Source organism: Vulpes lagopus, chromosome 24, assembly GCF_018345385.1.
Source record: "Vulpes lagopus strain Blue_001 chromosome 24, ASM1834538v1, whole genome shotgun sequence".
Taxonomy (NCBI): Eukaryota; Metazoa; Chordata; class Mammalia; order Carnivora; family Canidae; genus Vulpes; species Vulpes lagopus.
The window spans coordinates 13,656,576-13,676,229 of NC_054847.1; the positions used below are offsets into that span (position 1 = coordinate 13,656,576).

At 35.0% G+C, this 19,654-nt stretch overlaps 1 protein-coding gene across 1 annotated transcript in view; it reads right to left on the reverse strand.

Annotated features, from left to right (window-relative positions):
* Window positions 1–19,654, reverse strand: part of DPP10 (dipeptidyl peptidase like 10) — a 601,399-nt gene that overhangs the window by 440,991 nt on the left and 140,754 nt on the right. The window contains exon 2 of the mRNA XM_041739998.1: window positions 15,163–15,277. Within this exon, the coding sequence (XP_041595932.1) occupies window positions 15,163–15,277 (115 nt within the window). The remainder of the gene's footprint in view (window positions 1–15,162; window positions 15,278–19,654) is intronic.

A 19,654-nucleotide genomic window follows, 5' to 3' on the forward strand; every position in this document is an offset into this window, starting at 1 on the left:
GCAAATTACAGCAGCAAAGTTTGTCAGATATCAGAGTAATATCAATGAACATGGAGGCATAGGCAGCTCCAGGAGACGGTTTCTCCACAGAAGCATCAAAAAGCAAGCAAAACTGTCAGAATAAAATTTGTCAGAACTCTGGAAATCAGTCAAAGGTTTACAACAATCTAGCAAACACAGACTCAAGAAAAACGTAACTTAAAAATAGTAGAAAAGCTTTGTGCCACTTTTATTTGCCATTACTCCAATCCCCTCCCTGATCAGTGTTGATCTTCAAGTCAACAGCTTACATTTAAAGAATGGGACCCTGGTCCCTGGGCTCTAGAGGAAGCATAATAGACTTTATCTCAAAAAAAAACTTTTGTTTGCCTTCTCTTTCCTATCTGGGGCTACCAAAAGGACTGTCATGAGGCACTTATTTTTCTTAACACCTGACCCAGAATACTCTGCAAAGAAAATCAGTAGATATTCTGAAAAACATTGCAAGGCAAATGAAACAGCCACTTGGAAAATAAAGGTATAGTAAGGCATAAAATAGAGCACTTAAGCTTGAGATGAAAAGCTGAGGAGAGCTTTTCTTTGAGAAATTAGGCATCCAAAGTGCCTACATATAATACCGGGAAATTCAGAAAACCACATGCATGCCCAGACCAGGTTGCATGTTCAGAAAAGAACTGAGAAAACCCTAAGTTTTCACTTCTAGCTGAACTTCAGGCTTAGTGAAAACAGGAAGTGAAGGCTAGGGCAGGGTTGCCAATTCCCTGGCTAAGTAGTAAACAAGTGCCTCAGCACAGAACTCATCTGAAAAAAAAAAAAAAAAAATGGGAATGTTTGTTGGCTCCTAACATTCAAGGAATTCTTTGCAAAAACACTAACTGAATACAAGCTAAAGAAAAGAAACTTCAGAGACTACACTTGACAAAAAATTATGTTTCAAGATACATCAGAAAAGTCAACTAAACAACAACAGAAACAACTTTAGCTTACAGCAAACAACAAAAAACATGCTCTAAAGAAGAAGAAGAATCCAATAGCAAGTGATCCATATTGCTGCATTCAAAATGTACAGTTTTCAATACAAAATCTAGAGCATGGAAAGAATCAAGACATTATGGTCTACTGACAGAAGAGATTAACAGAAACTGCCATTGAGGAAGCACAGGCAAGTTACTTATTAGACAAAGACTTTAAATCAACTGTCTTAAATATACTCACAGAACTAAAGGAAATCACGGACAAAGAGTTTAAGGAAACCATGAGAACAGCAAAGAATAACATTAAAGAGATAGATAATTTTAAAAGATTTTATTTATTTATTCACAAGAGACACACACAGAAAGAGAGGCAGAAACACAGGCAGAATGAGAAGCAGGCTCCCTGTGGGGAGCCTGATGCAGGACTTGATCCCAGGACCCTGGGATCACGATCTGAGCCGAAGGCTAATGCTCAACCACTGAGCTACCCAGGCACTCAGAGACAGACTAAAAAATCCACATATGTTCTAGAGCTAAAATGTACTACAATGGGAAATAAAATTCACTAGAAGGTCCAAATAGTAGATTTGAAGAGGCAGAAGAAAAAAACCCAGTAAATTAGAATTTAGGTTAACTGAAATCACCTGCCTTGGGGAACAAAAAGTGGAAAATAGAAAGAAAAACAAAACCTAAGAGACATGTTTAATATCATTAAGCATATTAATGTATGAGCAAAGGAAGTTCCAAAGGAAAAGAAAAGAAAGGACAGAAAAAAAAAAAATATTCGAAGAACTACTGGCCAAACACCTGCAATACTTGACAAAAGACATGCATTTACAGGTCAAGAAGCTCAAAAATATCCAAGAAGGATAAACACAGAGAAAACCAGGCTGAGAAACATTGTAATCAAATTGCTACAAGCTAAGGACAAATATACAATCTTGAAAGCAACAAGAGACAATCAACCTAGAGTTAGGGAATCTTCAATATGTTTAAGAGCAGACTTCTTATAAAAAACTATGAGGCCAGAAGAAGATGAATGGCATTATAAAAGTGCTGAAGAAAAAAGCTGTCAACCAAAAATTCTATATTCAGCAAAACCATCCTTCAAAATTAAAGGAGAAACTAAAACATCCCAAGATTAACAAAAGTAGAGAAGCTTTGTTACAAGTAAGTCTGGCCTCTGGCAAACGTTAAAGGGTGTTCTTGAGATAAAGTAAAATGACAGCAGTAACTTAAAATCAAGTGAAATAAAATTAAGAACTCTAGTAAAAATAACTATATAGGTAAATAGAAAAGCCAGTATTATTATATATTTGGTTTGGGATTCCTCTGTATATTTCTTATATGATTTAAAAGATAAATGCATAAAGAAATAATTAAAAATCTCTATTAAAGGGTGTGCATAATATAGAAGATATAATTTGCAACAAAACTAATATAAGGAAGGGCAAGGTTACATAAAAGCCATTGAAGTTGCACTGGCATCAGTTCAAGTTAGGTTGTTATAGAGGAGCCTGGGTCGCTCAGTCAGTTAAGTATCTGACTCTTGATTTTGGCTCAGGTCATGATCTCAAGGCTATGAGATTGATCCCCATATCAGGCTCTGCACTGAGTAGGGAGTCTGCTTGAGGATTCCCTCTCTCTGCCCTTCCGCTCTCCCTAAAAAACACATACAAAATAAGTTGATGTAAATTTAGGATGTTAATAGTAATACAGTAATCATAAGAAAATCTAACACATATACACACACAAATAGAAAAAAAAAGTAAACTACAAAAATCAATTAAAGACAAAAGAAAGCAGTATCAGAGGACCTTGAGAAACAGAAAAGACACATATAGGAGATAAATGGCAAAATGTTAGAAGTAAATCCTTTATTATAATTACTTTAAATGTAAATTACTTTAAATGTAAATGTAAAGCTAAACTTTTTCTTTTTTTAAAGATTTTATTTATTCACGAGAGACACAGAGAGAGAAAGGCAGACATAGGCAGAGAGATAAACAGGCTCCTCACAGTGAACCAAATGCAGGACTTGATCCCAGGACCCCAGGATCATGCCCGGAGCCAAAGGCAGATGCTCAGCTGCTGAGCCACCCAGGCATCCTACGTTAAACTCTCTATACAAAAAGACAGAGGATGGGATCCCTGGGTGGCGCAGCGGTTTGGCGCCTGCCTTTGGCCCAGGGCGCAATCCTGGAGACCCAGGATCAAATCCCACGTCGGGCTCCCGGTGCATGGAGCCTGCTTCTCCCTCTGCCTATGTCTCTGCCTCTCTCTCTCTCTCTCTCTCTCTCTCTCTGTGACTATCGTAAAATAAAAAATAAAAAAAAATAAAATAAATAAATCAAAAAGACAGAGGATGGCAGAATGGATTTTATATTTTTTTAAAAGATATATTCATTTTAGATCCAAAGATACAAATCAGTTGAGGGTGAACAGATGGATAAATATATTCCATAGAAATAGTAATGAAAAGAGAACAGAGGTGACTATATTATAATCTCAGAAAAAAATACGTTAAAAATTGTTATGAGGCAAATAAAGATATTATGTATTGAAAATCATTGTCCCCAAAAGATATAGCAAGAATAGTTTTACCTGCACCAAACAACAGAATCACAAATTCTATGAATCCAACATCAATGCAAATGAAGAAATAGGTCTTTGAAAGTATTTGGAGACTTCAATTGCTCACTTTCCAGATGTATGATACATTTAGACTGAAGATTAATAAAAAAATATAGGACTTGAACAATGCTATTAATAAGGAGACATTTTATATATGTATATGTAGACAGACATACACATACCCATATACACACACACACACATATACATGTGTGTATATATTTTATATATAAAACATTCCACCCAAACACAGTAGAATACATTAAAGTACATGGAATACTCTCCAAGATACAACATATCTTAATCCACAGAAAAGGTCTCAATAAGTTGAAAATACCAAAGACATTCAAATTGTCTTCTCTGAATACCCTGGAATGGAGGTAGAAATAAGCAACAGAAAACCAGACAATTCATCTATATAAGGAAATTAAACAACACACTATTAAGAGGAAATGTTTCAAGGAAGACATCACAAGGGAAATTTAGAAATGCATTGGAGCAAATGAAAATGAGAAGGCAGCATACGAAAACTTATGGGATGCAATGAAAGCATTACTTAAAGGATTTTTAATAGCTATTAACATCTCCATTAAAAAGGAAAGAAATGAAATCAGTAATTTAGCTTTATCTATAAAGTAGGGAAAAAGAGCAAAAGAATGGAGAGATTCAACAAAATCAAAAGTTGTTTATTTAAAAGGATAAACAAAATTGACAAACCTTTAGCTAAGAATAAAAAAAGAACATGCAAGTAATAAATCAGATACAAAACTGAGAACATTACCACAAATTTTACAGAAATGAAAAGGATTGCTATAAAATACAATCAACAACTGTATGCCAACAAATTAGATAACCTAGATAAAATGGGCATATTTCTAGAAACACACAAACTACCAGACAGACTTACTAGGAAATAGAAACTCTGTATAGACTTATAACAGGTAACAAAATTTAATTAAAAAACAGAAATTAAATTAGTAATGAAAAAATTTCCAATAAAGAAATATACAGGAGCATATGGCTTTGCTTGTGAATTCCACAAAACATTAAAAAAATTAACACTAATGCTTCTCAAACTCTTCCAAAGACCAAAAAAAGAGGGAATACTTATTGATTCATTCTATAAAGTTAGAATTATCCTGATCTAAATCTAGATAAAGATAACACAAGAAAAGACCACTTATCAATATTCCTTATAAATATAAGTGCAAAAATACTCAATGCAATACTAGCAGAGAATGGCAGAATGTTTCTTGGTTGTTTTTAGTTAATAAGTCAAATCTGTCAGCATATCAAAAGGATTATGCACCATTAAGGACAGAGAATTACCCTAGAAATATTAAGTGTAGCTCAAAAAAAGAAAATCAGCCAAAATAACAACACATTAATAGAAAAGAGAGAAAGAGAAACACATATTCATCCCAATTGATGATAAAATGCATTTAGCAAAATCCATCACTCTTTACTTATAAAAGCATTCTTTTAAAAATAATCCAGGAATAGAAGGAAACTTTCTCAACCTGCTCAATAGGTCATCTATTAAGAACACTAAGACAATAGTCAATGGTGAGAAACTGAAAGCTTTACTGCTATGATCAGAAATGAGAAAAGGATCTCATTTTCACCACTGCTATTCAACAAGGTACTAGAATCTAGCCAGAATAATTAGGTAAGATAAAGAAATAAAAGGAAGTGAATTTAGAAAGGAATAAATAAAACCATATTCATAGAAAAGCCCAAAGAATCTTTAATAACTACTAGAGCTAATAAGTGAATTCAGTACAGTTTAAAGGATATACAACCTACACTTGACAATTCGTTGTATTTATATACAACAGTATTGAACAATCCAAAAGTAAGGGATACTGAAAAAAAAATCAATTATCTTTATTGTAACACCCAAAAGAATAAAATACTTAGAATAAGTTTCACCAAGAGTTAAAGACTTGGATGTTTAAAACTGAAAAGAAGTTCCAGTATTACTGAAATAAATCATAGACATAAATAAATAGAAGGATAATTTGTGTTTCTCACTTGCAAGACTAATACTTCTAAGACAGCAATATTACCCAAAGTGATTCCACATATTCAATGCAACCACTATCAAAACCCCAACTGCCTATTTTTGCGAAAATTAAAAAGCTGATCTTTGAATTCATATGGAATTGCAAGGCGCTCTAAATAGTAAAACAATATTTTAAAAAGTTTGATCATTCATACTTTCTCATTTCAAAACTTACACAAAGCTACAGTAACCAAAACAGTGTGATGAAGGCACAAGGATAGATACATAGAGCAATATATGAAAATTACATATCCTTAAATAAATCCATAGTATATGTGATCCATGATAATCAACAAGGTTGAAAAACCATTAAATGGAAATAGTCTTTTCAACAAATGATGGCAATAGAAATCTAAGTTATATAAAAACTGGAGTTGGTGGGCAGCCTGGGTGGCTCAGTGGTTTAGCGCCGCCTTCAGCCCAGGGCCTAATCCTGGAGACCCGGGATGGAGTCCCACGTGGGACTTCCTGCGTGAAGCCTGCTTCTCCCTCTGCCTGTGTTTCTGCCTCTCTCTCTGTGTCTCTCATGAATAAATAAATAAAATCTTTGAAAAAGAAAACTGGAGTTGGATTCCTTACCTCACAGCATATAACAAAATTAACCCAAAATCAATCAATGATCTAAAACAGATATGGCAAAACTATAACTCTCTTTAAAAAAACATACGGGTAAACCCTTAGGACTTGGATTTAGCAATGGATTCTTAGATATGATACTAAAAGTATGAGCAACAACAGCAAAATAAACTGTACTCCATCCAAATTAAGAAATTTGTGCATCAAAGGTCGCTATCAAAAAAGTGAAGACAATCTACAGAATAGCAGAAAGTATGTGAAAACCATATATCTGGCAGGAGATTATATCCAGAATATAGAACTCGTAAAACTCAACAACAGTGAAACCAACAACCCAATTAAAACATTAGCAAAGGACTTAAATAGATGTTTCTTCAAAGAAGATATACAAATGGCCAATAAGCACATGAGAAGATGCTCAACATCACTAACATTATGGAAATGCAAATAAAAGCCAAATGAGATACCACTTCACATCTCTTGGATGACTATCATTAAAAAAAAATAGTAATATGTGTTGGAGAGAATGTGGAGAAACTAGAATACATGTATATTGCTGTTGGAAATGTGAGATGGTTCCAGTGCTATGCAAAATAGTTTGGCTTTTCCTCAAAAAACATATGATTAAAAAAAAAAAAACAACTATGATTCTTTAATTCTATTCCTAGTTATATACCCCTAAACATGGAAAAATAGGACTCAAAAAAATACAGGTACACACGTTGATAACAGCATTATTCTCAATAGCCAAAAGGCAAAACCAACCCAAATTCCCATCAGTGAATATAAGGATAGACAAACTGTGGTACATATGTGCAATGGAATACTATTTAGCAAGAAAAAGGAATGAAGTACTAAGATCCAACAATACGTATGAACCTCTATAACATTATATCAAGTCAAAGAAGTCAGACACAAAACTTTCACGTATTGTTTGGTCACATTTACATGAAATATTTACATAGGCAAATCTGTAGAGTCCAAGAGCAAACTGGTGATTGCCAGGAGAAAGAGGAGAATGGGTATTAACTGGGAGTGACAGGGCATAAGGTTTCTTTTTGGGATGACACAAATACTTTGCAACTAGAGGTAGTGAATGTACTAAATGTACACTTGACCATTGCTTTAAAATTTCATGTTTTTAGTAGGCTCCACGTCCAACATGGGGCTTAAACTCATGACCCTGAGATTAACTGTTGTATGCTCTACTGCCTGGATCAGCCAGGTACTCTGTGAATTGCATTTTAATAAGATGAAAATTGTTCTCAACACAGAGCTTTGAGTCAGAGAATAAAGATAATGAATATGATTGGAAAAGATAAGGTGATCAGAGTAACTAGACTTGTAAATGTTGAACTATACTCTATATAAAAAAGTAAATTTACTGTTCTTCTTCCTTGTTATATAATCACAGGTGATGCCCCAGGAGAAACAAGGTAAGCTCTGAATCTAGGATTGCAGATATGTTATCCCCTATGCAAAAGCAAATTGTGAGACACAAATTTAAGAAAGTCTTCTGTATAAATAAAGATGTTTCCCAAGTCTCGTGTAAATGATTCCAGTTTTTCTAGAGTTTATTCAACTGGGCTTTACACTCCGTAGAATAATCTTAGACCAAGAGAAACATTGTGGAAAACAGGCCAAAGCAATGAACGCTCATTGAAATTGTTCCAGCTAAAATTTCATTTTCCAGAACAATGGCAGAAAGTAGGATATTATTTAAAGAGCTATTTAATTAAGGTTTTTATTTGTTCTTTCATTTGTTTTTACAGATAGAGTCTCCTCTTACACCTAATGAATGAACTCTAGAATGGGATGACTTAAGTTACAGTTCAAAGACAAGGAACCGGATGATAAATTTCCTAGAAAATCACTGCATACTAAAATACCCCGTTCCCACAAACACTGGGGACAAATGTATGTTAAAAGCTTTCTTCTTTCTTCTGGCAGGAGGACAGGCAGTTGAATTCAACTCCCACTTTTAAGGAAACTTTGATCTCAAGGGTCAAGCTGCCTTGGTTCCCCCCACCCTCACCCCCGATTTTGAGAGCCCAGGCTCTCATATTTTTTAAATTTATATTTCAAAGAAAAATATGACAAAATATTTAAAGCTGTACAGTGAAATATAAATAATTTTTGTACAATGTGGTTTAGAAAAGTAAGTGTGCCCTTATATTTTATCATGGGTATATGAGGTTTCAAAAAAACATAATAGCTGAAATAAAAATTCATACAGAATTTATATGCATAATTTTCAATTGCCCACTGCTGCCACTCCTTTCCCATTTATCCTTTATGTACCTCAGCTTATTCCTTCTCTGTAATACATCCCATTTAAAGAAGACAAAAAATCAACTCACTTATTAAAAATATCAGGGTCAGAATGAAGCAGAGCTCATTTTTTTGACATGTTTCTTATCCATATTTTCCATGGGTGCAATGATATATCTTACCCTATATTTCAAAGGTTAAGACATGCTAGAGTCAAAAAGCCCTGAAATAGTGATCCAGCTTTTCCATGTTCCAGTTCTGTGACAGATAATTTACTTTAACTTGTACGACTCAACTGAATAATGTAGAATATGCATAAATTAACAGTATCTATTTCACATTAGCGGTGTAGGATACATAAAATAGTGTGTGCAAAGCACTTAGCACAATATCTAACTTGTAATAAGCAGCTAATAAATGTTACTTATTAAAACAGATTGTTTTCTGACTTATGAAACCGAGTATATTATAATATAAACTAAATCCAGTATTTACCTGATTAGACAACACAAAAAGATGAGAAGAAGTAATCAGATTTCACTTAAATGTAAATGTAACTGTAAAGCAAAGACACAAAAATATAACACTCCTACTTATTGATGTCAGAGAAAATTATTTTTCATTCAACATGAGAGATAAATCTACTAGGAAAGCAACAATAAGCCATGTTATCCAGGGGGTAACTGTTAGAATCTGTCATTGTTTTCACTTTGGCAACCTGATTATGCCTGGGTAATACTATATTCAAATGGGTTCATCTGTGCTGTTCTTGGAAAAACAAGCAGAGACAATTTAGCTTATGCCTATCAATACAACATATCTCCTTTTTTTAATTCAACAAAATAAAATAAACAATTTGCATCTTGGTTGATGTTGATGTTTACAAGTGAGTAATGCTAATCTTAAAATCTGTAAAACATTATTTCCCTCTCATAAAAGCATTATGGGATGGTTTAATTGTTGCTTTGACATTTTAAAACACAGGTCAGATGCTTAAATGACACCTTTTAAATTGCAGCTGCCAAGAGATTGCTTGCAACATAATATAACATGACATTTTAACTAACTATCACCAGGAGCGATTGTTTTGGTAGAACATAATAGTAATGAGAATAAATTCATTTTGAGTTTTTGCATAACAATAACTAATCAGCTGTCACCATTCCAATAAAATATTTAATTTTATCAAACGCTTTCTAGAAAATTATTTTTTTCATAAATACGAACAGATTAATCTTTTGTAAGCCTCTGTTCAAAGGGTCAAACCATTCTTTATTTAAAAACCTGGTGTGTAAGATGACAGGAAGAAAGAATCCTTTACTTCAAAGTCTTATTTTCAAGTACCTATCAAGACTAGGGCATGAACTCAAGTCAGTCTGATGTGAAGGTCACTGTAATCACTCACTCTGCAATACTTTCTTCACAAATTAGGCACCTCAGTCATCCAAATTCTCCTGGCCTTCGCTGTATTACCTAGAAAACTGCCTTTTCTTTGAGCTGGTGTCTCATGAGGAATAAATGATAGGATGATACACTCTCTTTGAAAAATAGATGGAAGTGGGCATTTCTTCAGACAGATACATGTCCTTAAGTATTAGCTTCTAGTTTCTGTTTTATTTTTCTGGATTTAAGGCTGCCAAAATCTCTCTGGTTCCCTCCACTTCCTTAGTTTTAAATCTTGGCTCTAGTGAATGGTTTGAGCATAATTTCATGGATCAAATCCTTACCTGACATAAAGATTTACCTAACTATTAACACCACAGTGGTAATCTCAACATGTGTAATGCTTTCCCAACATGACATCTGAAACTAGTGTAAAATTCTTATTATTAGAAATACTTTTAGAAGTGAAAGTAAAGTCATGCATATAGTGAAAGTAGACCATCCCTATTAAATTCTTGTTTAAGTGGGATCTAGCAGAGTCCTGATGGCTTACACACGAATGCCGATGACTTATATATGAATGCTTCTTTTCTTTTATGCTCTGATAGACCTGCAAAGACCAGCCCAAGATGCTCACCCAAAAAGGGTACTAAAGGATTGGGAAATTGTTGAAGAAACTAAAGCTAATGATAAAGGCATAATTTCAGTGCCTTATGATTTTAGTCAGCCACGGTAGTAAATTAATCCAATGATGCTGTTTTGACACTGGGTGATTACAGACACCAATCAAAGGGCAACAGGCTACTGTTGCTGAAAATTGGTTACTACACACAGCCCACACCGGTGGCTATCTCAATATGGCAACCAAATTCAAAGCTTAACGAATATTCTTCACCTACTACATTCTAACTCATAAAATATGTCTCTCCTCTCAAAACAGATCAAAATGGATAACTACATTCTGCATGAAATATTTCCAGACCATGACCATTCTCATTCTACATGTTCAATAAAAATATGAGACTGTAAAGTGAATGCATGGCTATGCAAGACTAGTTTTTAATTTGTAGAGTGTAAGTATTAATCTTATAGTTACATATTCTGAAAATAAATGTGGATGCTCTCTTTAAGCTGATTCAGTTCAAACAAAAAAAAATTTGTAAGCTTGATCAATGCATCTAAATAAGTCTGCCCTTTAATAAAAAAATGAAGTGAATAATTTGTTCTTTTCAAAAATAGTTACTTATTAAAGAAATACTTGAATGGTTAACCCACTCTTCAAAAATAATTAGGACTTCTCTTCACCAGGCAGGGAAGTTGCTGACAATCTTGGAAATTAAGACACCTGTGTCAAATTACTGCTATAATAAAATTTGCAATCAAACCAAAATTACAATGAACATGTGTTTCTCTGGTTATAGGCTTGCATTCCTTAGCACTTACCTCCAAAATGTGATGCTATTTTGAGCAAAACAGTTTCTAAATCATTTCTTAGACTAGATAACTTTTTATATGCTTTCTTCCCTCTGCCTCCCCCCCCAAAAAAATCCATTAAATATATTTTCAAAATAGAAGAGACTATAAGAATTCACCAGATTTAATCTGTTGCTACATTTGTTATCAAAAAAGCCATAATTATTGCTATTGTTGTTACTGATATTATATTAGATCATAGATATTTGAACTGTAATAAACTTCAAAAGATCACTTCATAGTCTACTAAACTAAAGATGTCCTTCTTCAATGAAACACTTGATGTCAAATGAGGTAAGTGATTTGCCTAAGGTTATTTTATAGCTACAAAAAGTATATGGAGGGGAACCGAGGTGGCTCAGTTGGCTAAGTATCCTACACTTGGTTTGGTTTTGGCTCAGATCATGATCTCAAGGTTGTGAGATCAAGCCCCACATGGGACTTCGCAGTCAGCAGGAACCTGCTTTTCCCTCTCCTTCTGCTCCTTCCCATGCTTGCTCTCTCTCTCTCTCTCTCTCTCTCTCTAATAGATTAATAAATAAAATAATTTCTTAAAGGCATATAGATTTCTGACCCCACCCTTATTGGAAGGATTGTTCTGGAGTCAGCCCTTAGTCTTCAAGGTCTAGTGTTTTGCTGAAAATTTCTGGATCAGAAGTTTCTCCTTAGGACATGGATTCCCCTTCCTGGTTAAAAGTTTCTATCTGCCTTAGTAGTTCTAAGTTGGCCTTAGAGACTACTGGTGGACAAAGGTAACAACAGAAGGGGGTATAGTATATTATCTTTCTAGTTGGAGGTTTTCCTCTGTGGGTCTCTTCCAGCCCAGCTGAGGAGTCTTAAACCTGAGAGTCAGAAGAAGACATGGTGTGGTTAGAGCACTAGAGTCTGACTACAGACATGCAGAGGCACACACACCAGCTGAGTCAAAAGTCTACACTAATGGTCTCAATATATTTTCTAGATTAAGCAATCTCAGGTGTTTTCATATTTCATGAGGGAGTCAAGACTACATACCTTCTAAGAATGCTTCCAGGCTTATGATGTAAGTCTTAGGCTGCAAACAGTCTCCTGGCCTTATTTCACTATGCTACTCAGTTTGAGCCCACCATGAAGGCCATGTAACCAGGCTGGTATTTGCTTGTTCATAACTCAAGTAAACTCCTAACTACTCTCATTACACCTACCTACTTCATAAATTTCTAGAATTTCCTAAGTTTCCAGTGGCTTTGAGTTTACACACCAAGAATGCACAACGCAGTTTAACTGTTTCCCTTAGCATCACTTTTTCCACTCCAACATACCAACCTTTATTTTTCATATAATATTCTTGAAAAAATAACAGTAAAAACCATAGACCTCTGAACATGTAGTATGTTAAATGCACTTAAACTATAAATCTATATAATTATTGATACTTCCATTCATATGACTAATTCACATGAAATTAAGTCTTTGGGTTTAGGATGTGTGGTCATTATGTGTTTGTGTCATTAGGGAAAAGGGATTTGAGGTGATGGATATAAAATAGGAGAAAGCAAGACCAATAGCCCATAGCAACTAGAATGTAGTAAGAATTCTATAATTATTTATTGATGAATAAACCAACAGACCACTGAAAGGCTCACTCCAGATTAAATATTTAGTTCTTTTCTATCTGCCATAATCCAAAATTGAAATCACAGATATATATTCTGAAGCGACTTTATGTTTTTTTCTTAGAAATCTCCCTCAAGTAACACAGGGTTGGGCATTGATAATAGCAATAATAAAAGGAATAGGAACAGCAGGGCTAGACACTATACCAAACACTTGAATTATTTCATGTCATCTGTCCCTCGTAATAGCAGTGGAAATTTGGCACTATATGTTGTACCCATTTTACAGCTGAATGAAATAATGAACAGGTTAAATAACTGGCCAATTTCAGAAAACCAGGAAATTATAGATTCAGAACCCAAACCAAGGTGTGTCTTGCCAAAAGTCCTTGTATTAATAAATGAATAAGTGTATAACAAAGTGATTCCAATCATACTCTCTTTTTATATTGGACAACATGGAAATAGCTGGGTAGAGGAAGTTTAATTTAGTCAATGGCCAACTCTATAAGGCCTTGTGATACCAAATACCCAAAAGACCCCAAAGTATTATGATTGCCTCAGAGGGTAACAAGAAAATCTGAGAGAATGAAACAGTGGGAAAAGTTACTATAATCAGATGAAAGAAAGATCGAGAGAAATATACACACGGACATCAGGGCATCGATTTCTCCATTTGTTTAACAGTCCCCAGTAGAATGCAGTATACCCAAGCCATTCATTTTTTAATAATTAAAATAAAATTCCTTAAGCGGAACACTATGTTGAATATATGCTTATCTTCCTTTAACAATGATTCTTGTCATTCTTCAGCAACTTAGAGCCATCACATTGCTCAGTTAGGCTGTATGACAGATGTACATAGGAGACAGTTAAGACAGGGTTCCTACAGAGAATGCTGGATAAGTCATTTCTTATCAAGGAAGTTTTTTCTTTCTCTCTTTTCTTTTCTTTCCTTCCCATTCTTTCCTTTTTATCTTTTCTAATTCTCTTTCTCTCCCCTTTCCTTCCTCCTGATTCCCTTAATTTCATATTCAATCTCTTCATGTTAATTAATAATTACAAACTATTTTTGGCAATTTACACATTTTTAAAACAATATTTTTACAGAGATGATACATTTCACAAAGTACCACATTGGAACAATTGATATTGTCATTTGTATAATTAGTCACTATAATTAGTTGACTAACTCTGAAAGAGAGCTATTATTGTTAATCCCATTTTGTTCATAGGAAAATAAGTTCAACCTGTTTAAGGGCTTGTAAATAACAAAAGTGGTGCAAGAACTGAAGTGTAAATACATATTATTCAACTATAGGCTGTAGCTTCATTATATCAGTTGATACGGGGAATAGCTTAATCCTATCCTAGAAACGACTATTTTTTAGACTCCTGAGTAATCTATGGGTGTCCAGTCTTTGAGGAAGCTAGTTGGGTGGGCGTAGCAGCATGCCAAATGCATTTGTTACCAGAAGACATTTTGGGGAGTTTTAAAAGTCAGAAGCCTTTGTCTGTCTTCCAATATTAGCACCTACTAAAGAGCAGTAAAACTTCTGGGTACTGAAATAATCCCCAAAGAAGAATTAAGCCTACTGCTAATTTATATATTAGTGCTAAACTCCTTAATATAAAGGACACAGTTTAAAGATCATTGCAAGGGCAATTTGGCGATGTTCTTTAGACAAAGGGGAGACTGGGAATATTAAAACTTTAAGAAAAGAAAGAAATAGAGGAAACAAGCATGTACAGGCTTAGCTCACTCTCTTTTGATCAAACTCTCACTGTCTCTCAAATGCTCCCTCACCACCCTCATTACACTTGAGCTATCACCTCCATATGGGGACTTCCAGACTCTACTCCCTTATCTTCAATGCACAATAAAAGTCAAAAGTCCCCTGAATTTATTAACCGACTAACATAGTAAGTCTCCAAGCAGCAATGGAGACTAAACATCTCTTTGGCATTCTCAATGTATATATTTTACAATTCATTTTCCAAAAATATCTTACATGAGAGTTGAACCACAAAATTACTGTGCCATTTGCAAAATGTCTGGTTATGCATTTTTTTTTTATTCCAACCAATGTAATGTGTCTTAAGATACCACATATGGCTACCCTCTTAAGGCATTTGAATGTGAAATTATCATCCGCAATACCATCATAAGAGAGGAATAAAGACAGATTACCTGGGGTTAAGAGGATGACTGACATAGTGATGAGTGAGCATACAACTAAAATCACCAGCAGGGCAATAGCAATTCCCTTCCAGTTTCTCTGTGGAGGGCTGTTACTTCCCAGTTCCTACCGAGATAGAAAAAATAAAAAGGTTCATAATTATACATGCTCCAAAAGAAATGTATTCATAAAGGAATGATTCAGTGCATGGCACAATCGCAGTGTGAAAGCTGATTAGGATCCTTTTCCTCTTCAGCAGCTCACTTAATTATTCTAAGGTGCATATATTATAAATGGCTATCTTTTGGGGGGTAATCTCTTTTCTCTAAGAGATAAACCAACAGAGCTTTTTGCCTGCTGTCCAAGATGTAGATGGTGTTAAAATGCATTGACTTTAAACACTAGGACAATAGCCAAAATACTCTGCAACATAATTATGGAAATAAAGTGTACCTACTTACATTTTTTCTTACTACAATAGAACCTACAATAAAGATTTAGATACAAATATTTCCTAAGCACTGTGGACTACTTTTCTCACTGGCTAGTGGGGAAAAAGATTTGAGATGGGAAAATCATTCAAAATGCCCCATGCTGCAGAGCAGGGCACATCTGTCAACACAACAGGTCCTTTTTAAACAGCTCCCCCACCACTCATAAAAATCAACAGGATGTAGTAACTAAATTAAATGAGTGCTTCTATATCAATGGTTGATAGCATCCTCTCCCTAGGCAGCATGCCTAATATTGGCAAGGAGATAAGATTGATGGAGAAGGATAAACTTGAACATCTCTCACAATACATAGAGTAAAGCTTTTCATTTTTCAGATGATCTGTGTTCTACCCTGTTGACTAGAAATGTGTGAGCATAACTCACCAAAGCAAAGCAAACACCACACTGAATTAAAATGAATGCCAGATTTTCTTTGCAATGAAGTTCAAAAAACACGAATCTCTCCTTTCTTTCTTCTTACCCCATCTTCCAGCTTCTTTTCCTCCTTCCCAACAAAGCCTTTATTCAAAACTAGCTAAATGATTTGAAGACAAATGAAACAAAACATAAAGGTATCCAGCTCCTTGTGTGTGCACAAATCACTCAACAAGCCATAGAGCAGCCCTGCTTAAAACAAAGATAAATAGAATAGCAAACATTTAATAAATTAGAAATGGATTCCTGTGACTCACAGATTAAAACATTGAGCAAATTTTCATACAGTGATGTTGGCATTCAATTCTGCCATAAACACTTTGGACATACAGAACAAGATCCTAAATAAATGCAAGAAGAGAACATGCATGGAAGGTATTTTGTTCTTTTTGTTCTTGTTTTTCCGCTTCTCAGATCAACTGCTTTGTCTTTCAGTCTGATGAACCAAATCCAGCAGCAGTCAATTCTACTCTCTTTTTAACATAACTGTCTTCATACTTCTTTTTCAGGCTTATTAATGCTCATTATCCAATACCTCTATTTCTCTTGCATTTTGGTTAGAATCTCCATTGATACGTGACCTGTGTAAGTCCACTTAAAAGCACGGATATTTATAGTCTAGTACTATAAATGTGTTTTCTCTTCCTTATTATTTTCTTAACGACATTTTCTTTTCTCAAGCTTACTTTATTCTAAGAATACTGTATATAGTACATATAACAAAATATGCATCAATTAACTATTTATTGTTACTGGTAAGGTTTCTGGTCAACAGTAGGCTATAAATAGCTATGTTCTGGGAATTAAAAGTTATAAATGGGTTTGTGACTATGCTGGGGTTGGTGTCCTTAACCTCCACATTATTCAAGGGTCAAATGCATAAGCAATTACAACCGATGTTTCACTTCAAAAAAAGAATCAAGATAAATTATAATTTTAAATCTACTGATTCTGATCTTGATTCCCTGTTCCTTGATATGCAGCTGCACATCAACAGACTCTAAACCTAGGGTGAGTGATAGTCCCATAAGGCCAAAGACAAGACCCAGAGACAGTGATAGAGGCTTAGGTTTATTGGGGAAACTTACATACAGGAAATCCAGGAATGGCCAACTAGACAAGCATACACTGCTGGGATCTACATGCAGCATGTTTTTATACCACAACAGCTTATCTTAGCAACTATCTGTTGCCTCTCCCTCCCTACATGGCCAGAGCCCTAAAGGAGACCAAGGCCTGCCATCTAGACACTCATTGTTACAAAGGAGATGCTCCTGTTTGGTCAGCCCCAGAGCCTCTGACCTTGAACACTCAACAACATGTTTTTTTGTATATTTTTCTTCATTGGAATATAGAGGGAGGACAGGAGTTCTACAGTCTCAAGATAATGATTAATGGGGGCATTCAGGGTATGCTTTCCCAAATTAGTTATCAGCAGGTACCATACACTTGAATACAAGGCAAATTATTAAAGAAATGACTTGAGTATACTTTTCAGTTTTTGAATAAGATGTAACCATGTAATGTCTACCAAATGTTGTCTAACAGTAATAATACTTTAGATATCTTATTATACTGAATGCTTTATGATGAAGTTTTGGAATGTAGGTGAAATTTGGTGGGTGAAGGCCAGAGCCGACAAACAAGATAGTAGAATTCTTGAGACATCTTTGATGCAAAATGATGGTTTTATTAAAGCACAAGAATGGACCTGTGGGCAGAAAGAGCTGCTGCCCTGGACCTGTGAGGGGTGGCTGATAATATACCTGGGAGTTGGGAGGGGTTTGGGGATAGCATACTTTCTAAGGAATTTTGGAAGCAAAGTTTCCAGGACCTTGAGGGGGCTAGCTATTGTTGAGGTCATTTATTGCTGTCTAATAAAACCTTAGTCATGAGACCCTTCAGATGTGTATCGGTGAGCCATGTGCTCAGAGAATGATTTCCAATACATATCTTGGGGGTAGAGATAAAGGAAATATCTAAAGGAATTTTTATATGTTCAAGTAGACTTACCGGATCCTGGGGGTTCAGCTAAGATTGCCTTTTACCCTTAGCAAAGAAGTAACATCAAGACAATTGAATCCATAGAGGAACATCCCTCTGCCTGTTTCAAGGACCTGTCAATGTGCCACCCGTAGCTTCTACTTTGTCCCCAGCTAGCCCTGTGTTCCCTCATCACTTTATATTCATAGTATCTCACAATCCTCATAAAAATCAGGTGAGAGGGATGCCTGGGTGGCTCAGTGGTTGAACATCTGCCTTCGATTCAGGGCATGATCCTGGAATACTGGGATGGAGTCCCACACTGGGCTCCCTGCATGGAGCCTGCTTTTCCCTCTGTCTATTTCTCTGCCCCTTCCCCCGCCTCTCTCTGTGCCTCTCATGAATAAATAAATAACATCTTTTAAAAAAATCAGGTGAGGTTACTATTATTTTGATAGATTTGCAGATGAGAAAAATGGGATTCAGAGAGATTAATTAAAAATCCACTGACTGTTCAAATGGAAGATCTCATGGGCCAGTCCATAAACTCTGGATCTTAACCACTTTAATATGTTGTTCTAAAGATAAATATGTCAAGGATAAATGTATGAATCAATAAACAAATCAATGAATTGAAGGTCGATTTGGACCCCAGCAAATAATAGTTGTACTTTATTACTTTTTGTCTAACAACATTCACAATTAAATAAAAGCTATTCCAAATTCTGTAATGGTTTCAAATAAATTTATATTTTCCCAGTCATGGCAGACTGAGAAAATACACGATTTTTAAAATGGTAAAATACATTTGAGTAAAAAACAAAACAAAATGACAACAACAACCAAAAAAACAAAACTTCCGTTCATAAAGTGATGCATGTAAGAATGTGTGCCTCCTTTAAGATGACTCATCAATACCCAAGGTGGCTACACGTCTGTTTAGGAACTGCAGACTTAATGAGCTCCTAATATAATTCCCTCTTTTCTATCCATCTTAGATTCTATTACCATGGCAATATTTCTAAAGCATGGTTTTACTTATGTCACTTTATTCTATAAAATCCTTTAATGTCCTTATACTATCTAAAGAATCAAATGCAAATGACAGAATTTAGCATAACAATTGTCTATAGCCAAGCTCCAGTTTCCTCATCCAGCTTGAACCCTTTTGAAAAAGAACACAACCCTAAACAGCTCTGATTACCATTTGGCACATATGTCTCAAATGCTTCAACCTTCATATCACCTTCCTTCCTAATTCTTCCCCAACCAATCCCTTTAGCATGCCTCTACTTATAGGCCCAGCCAATCATTCAACAACCGCTAATGGCTCTCCTCTAGGGAATTTCACCTAATTATGCAACCCAAATATGATTTTCCTTCCTTTGAAAAAAAAATGTCTAAAATACCAATAGACTGAATCCACCTCTACTACTTAAGAGCTGTGAGATTGCAAAGACGCATTTTTTTGAGCCTCAGATTTTTTTTGGTTTGTTTTAGCTGAACAAATAGAATGATATAATTATTTTTAGATGTGAGTATTAAAACCAATTATTCAAACAAAACTCTTCGGTACAATAAGGTTCACATT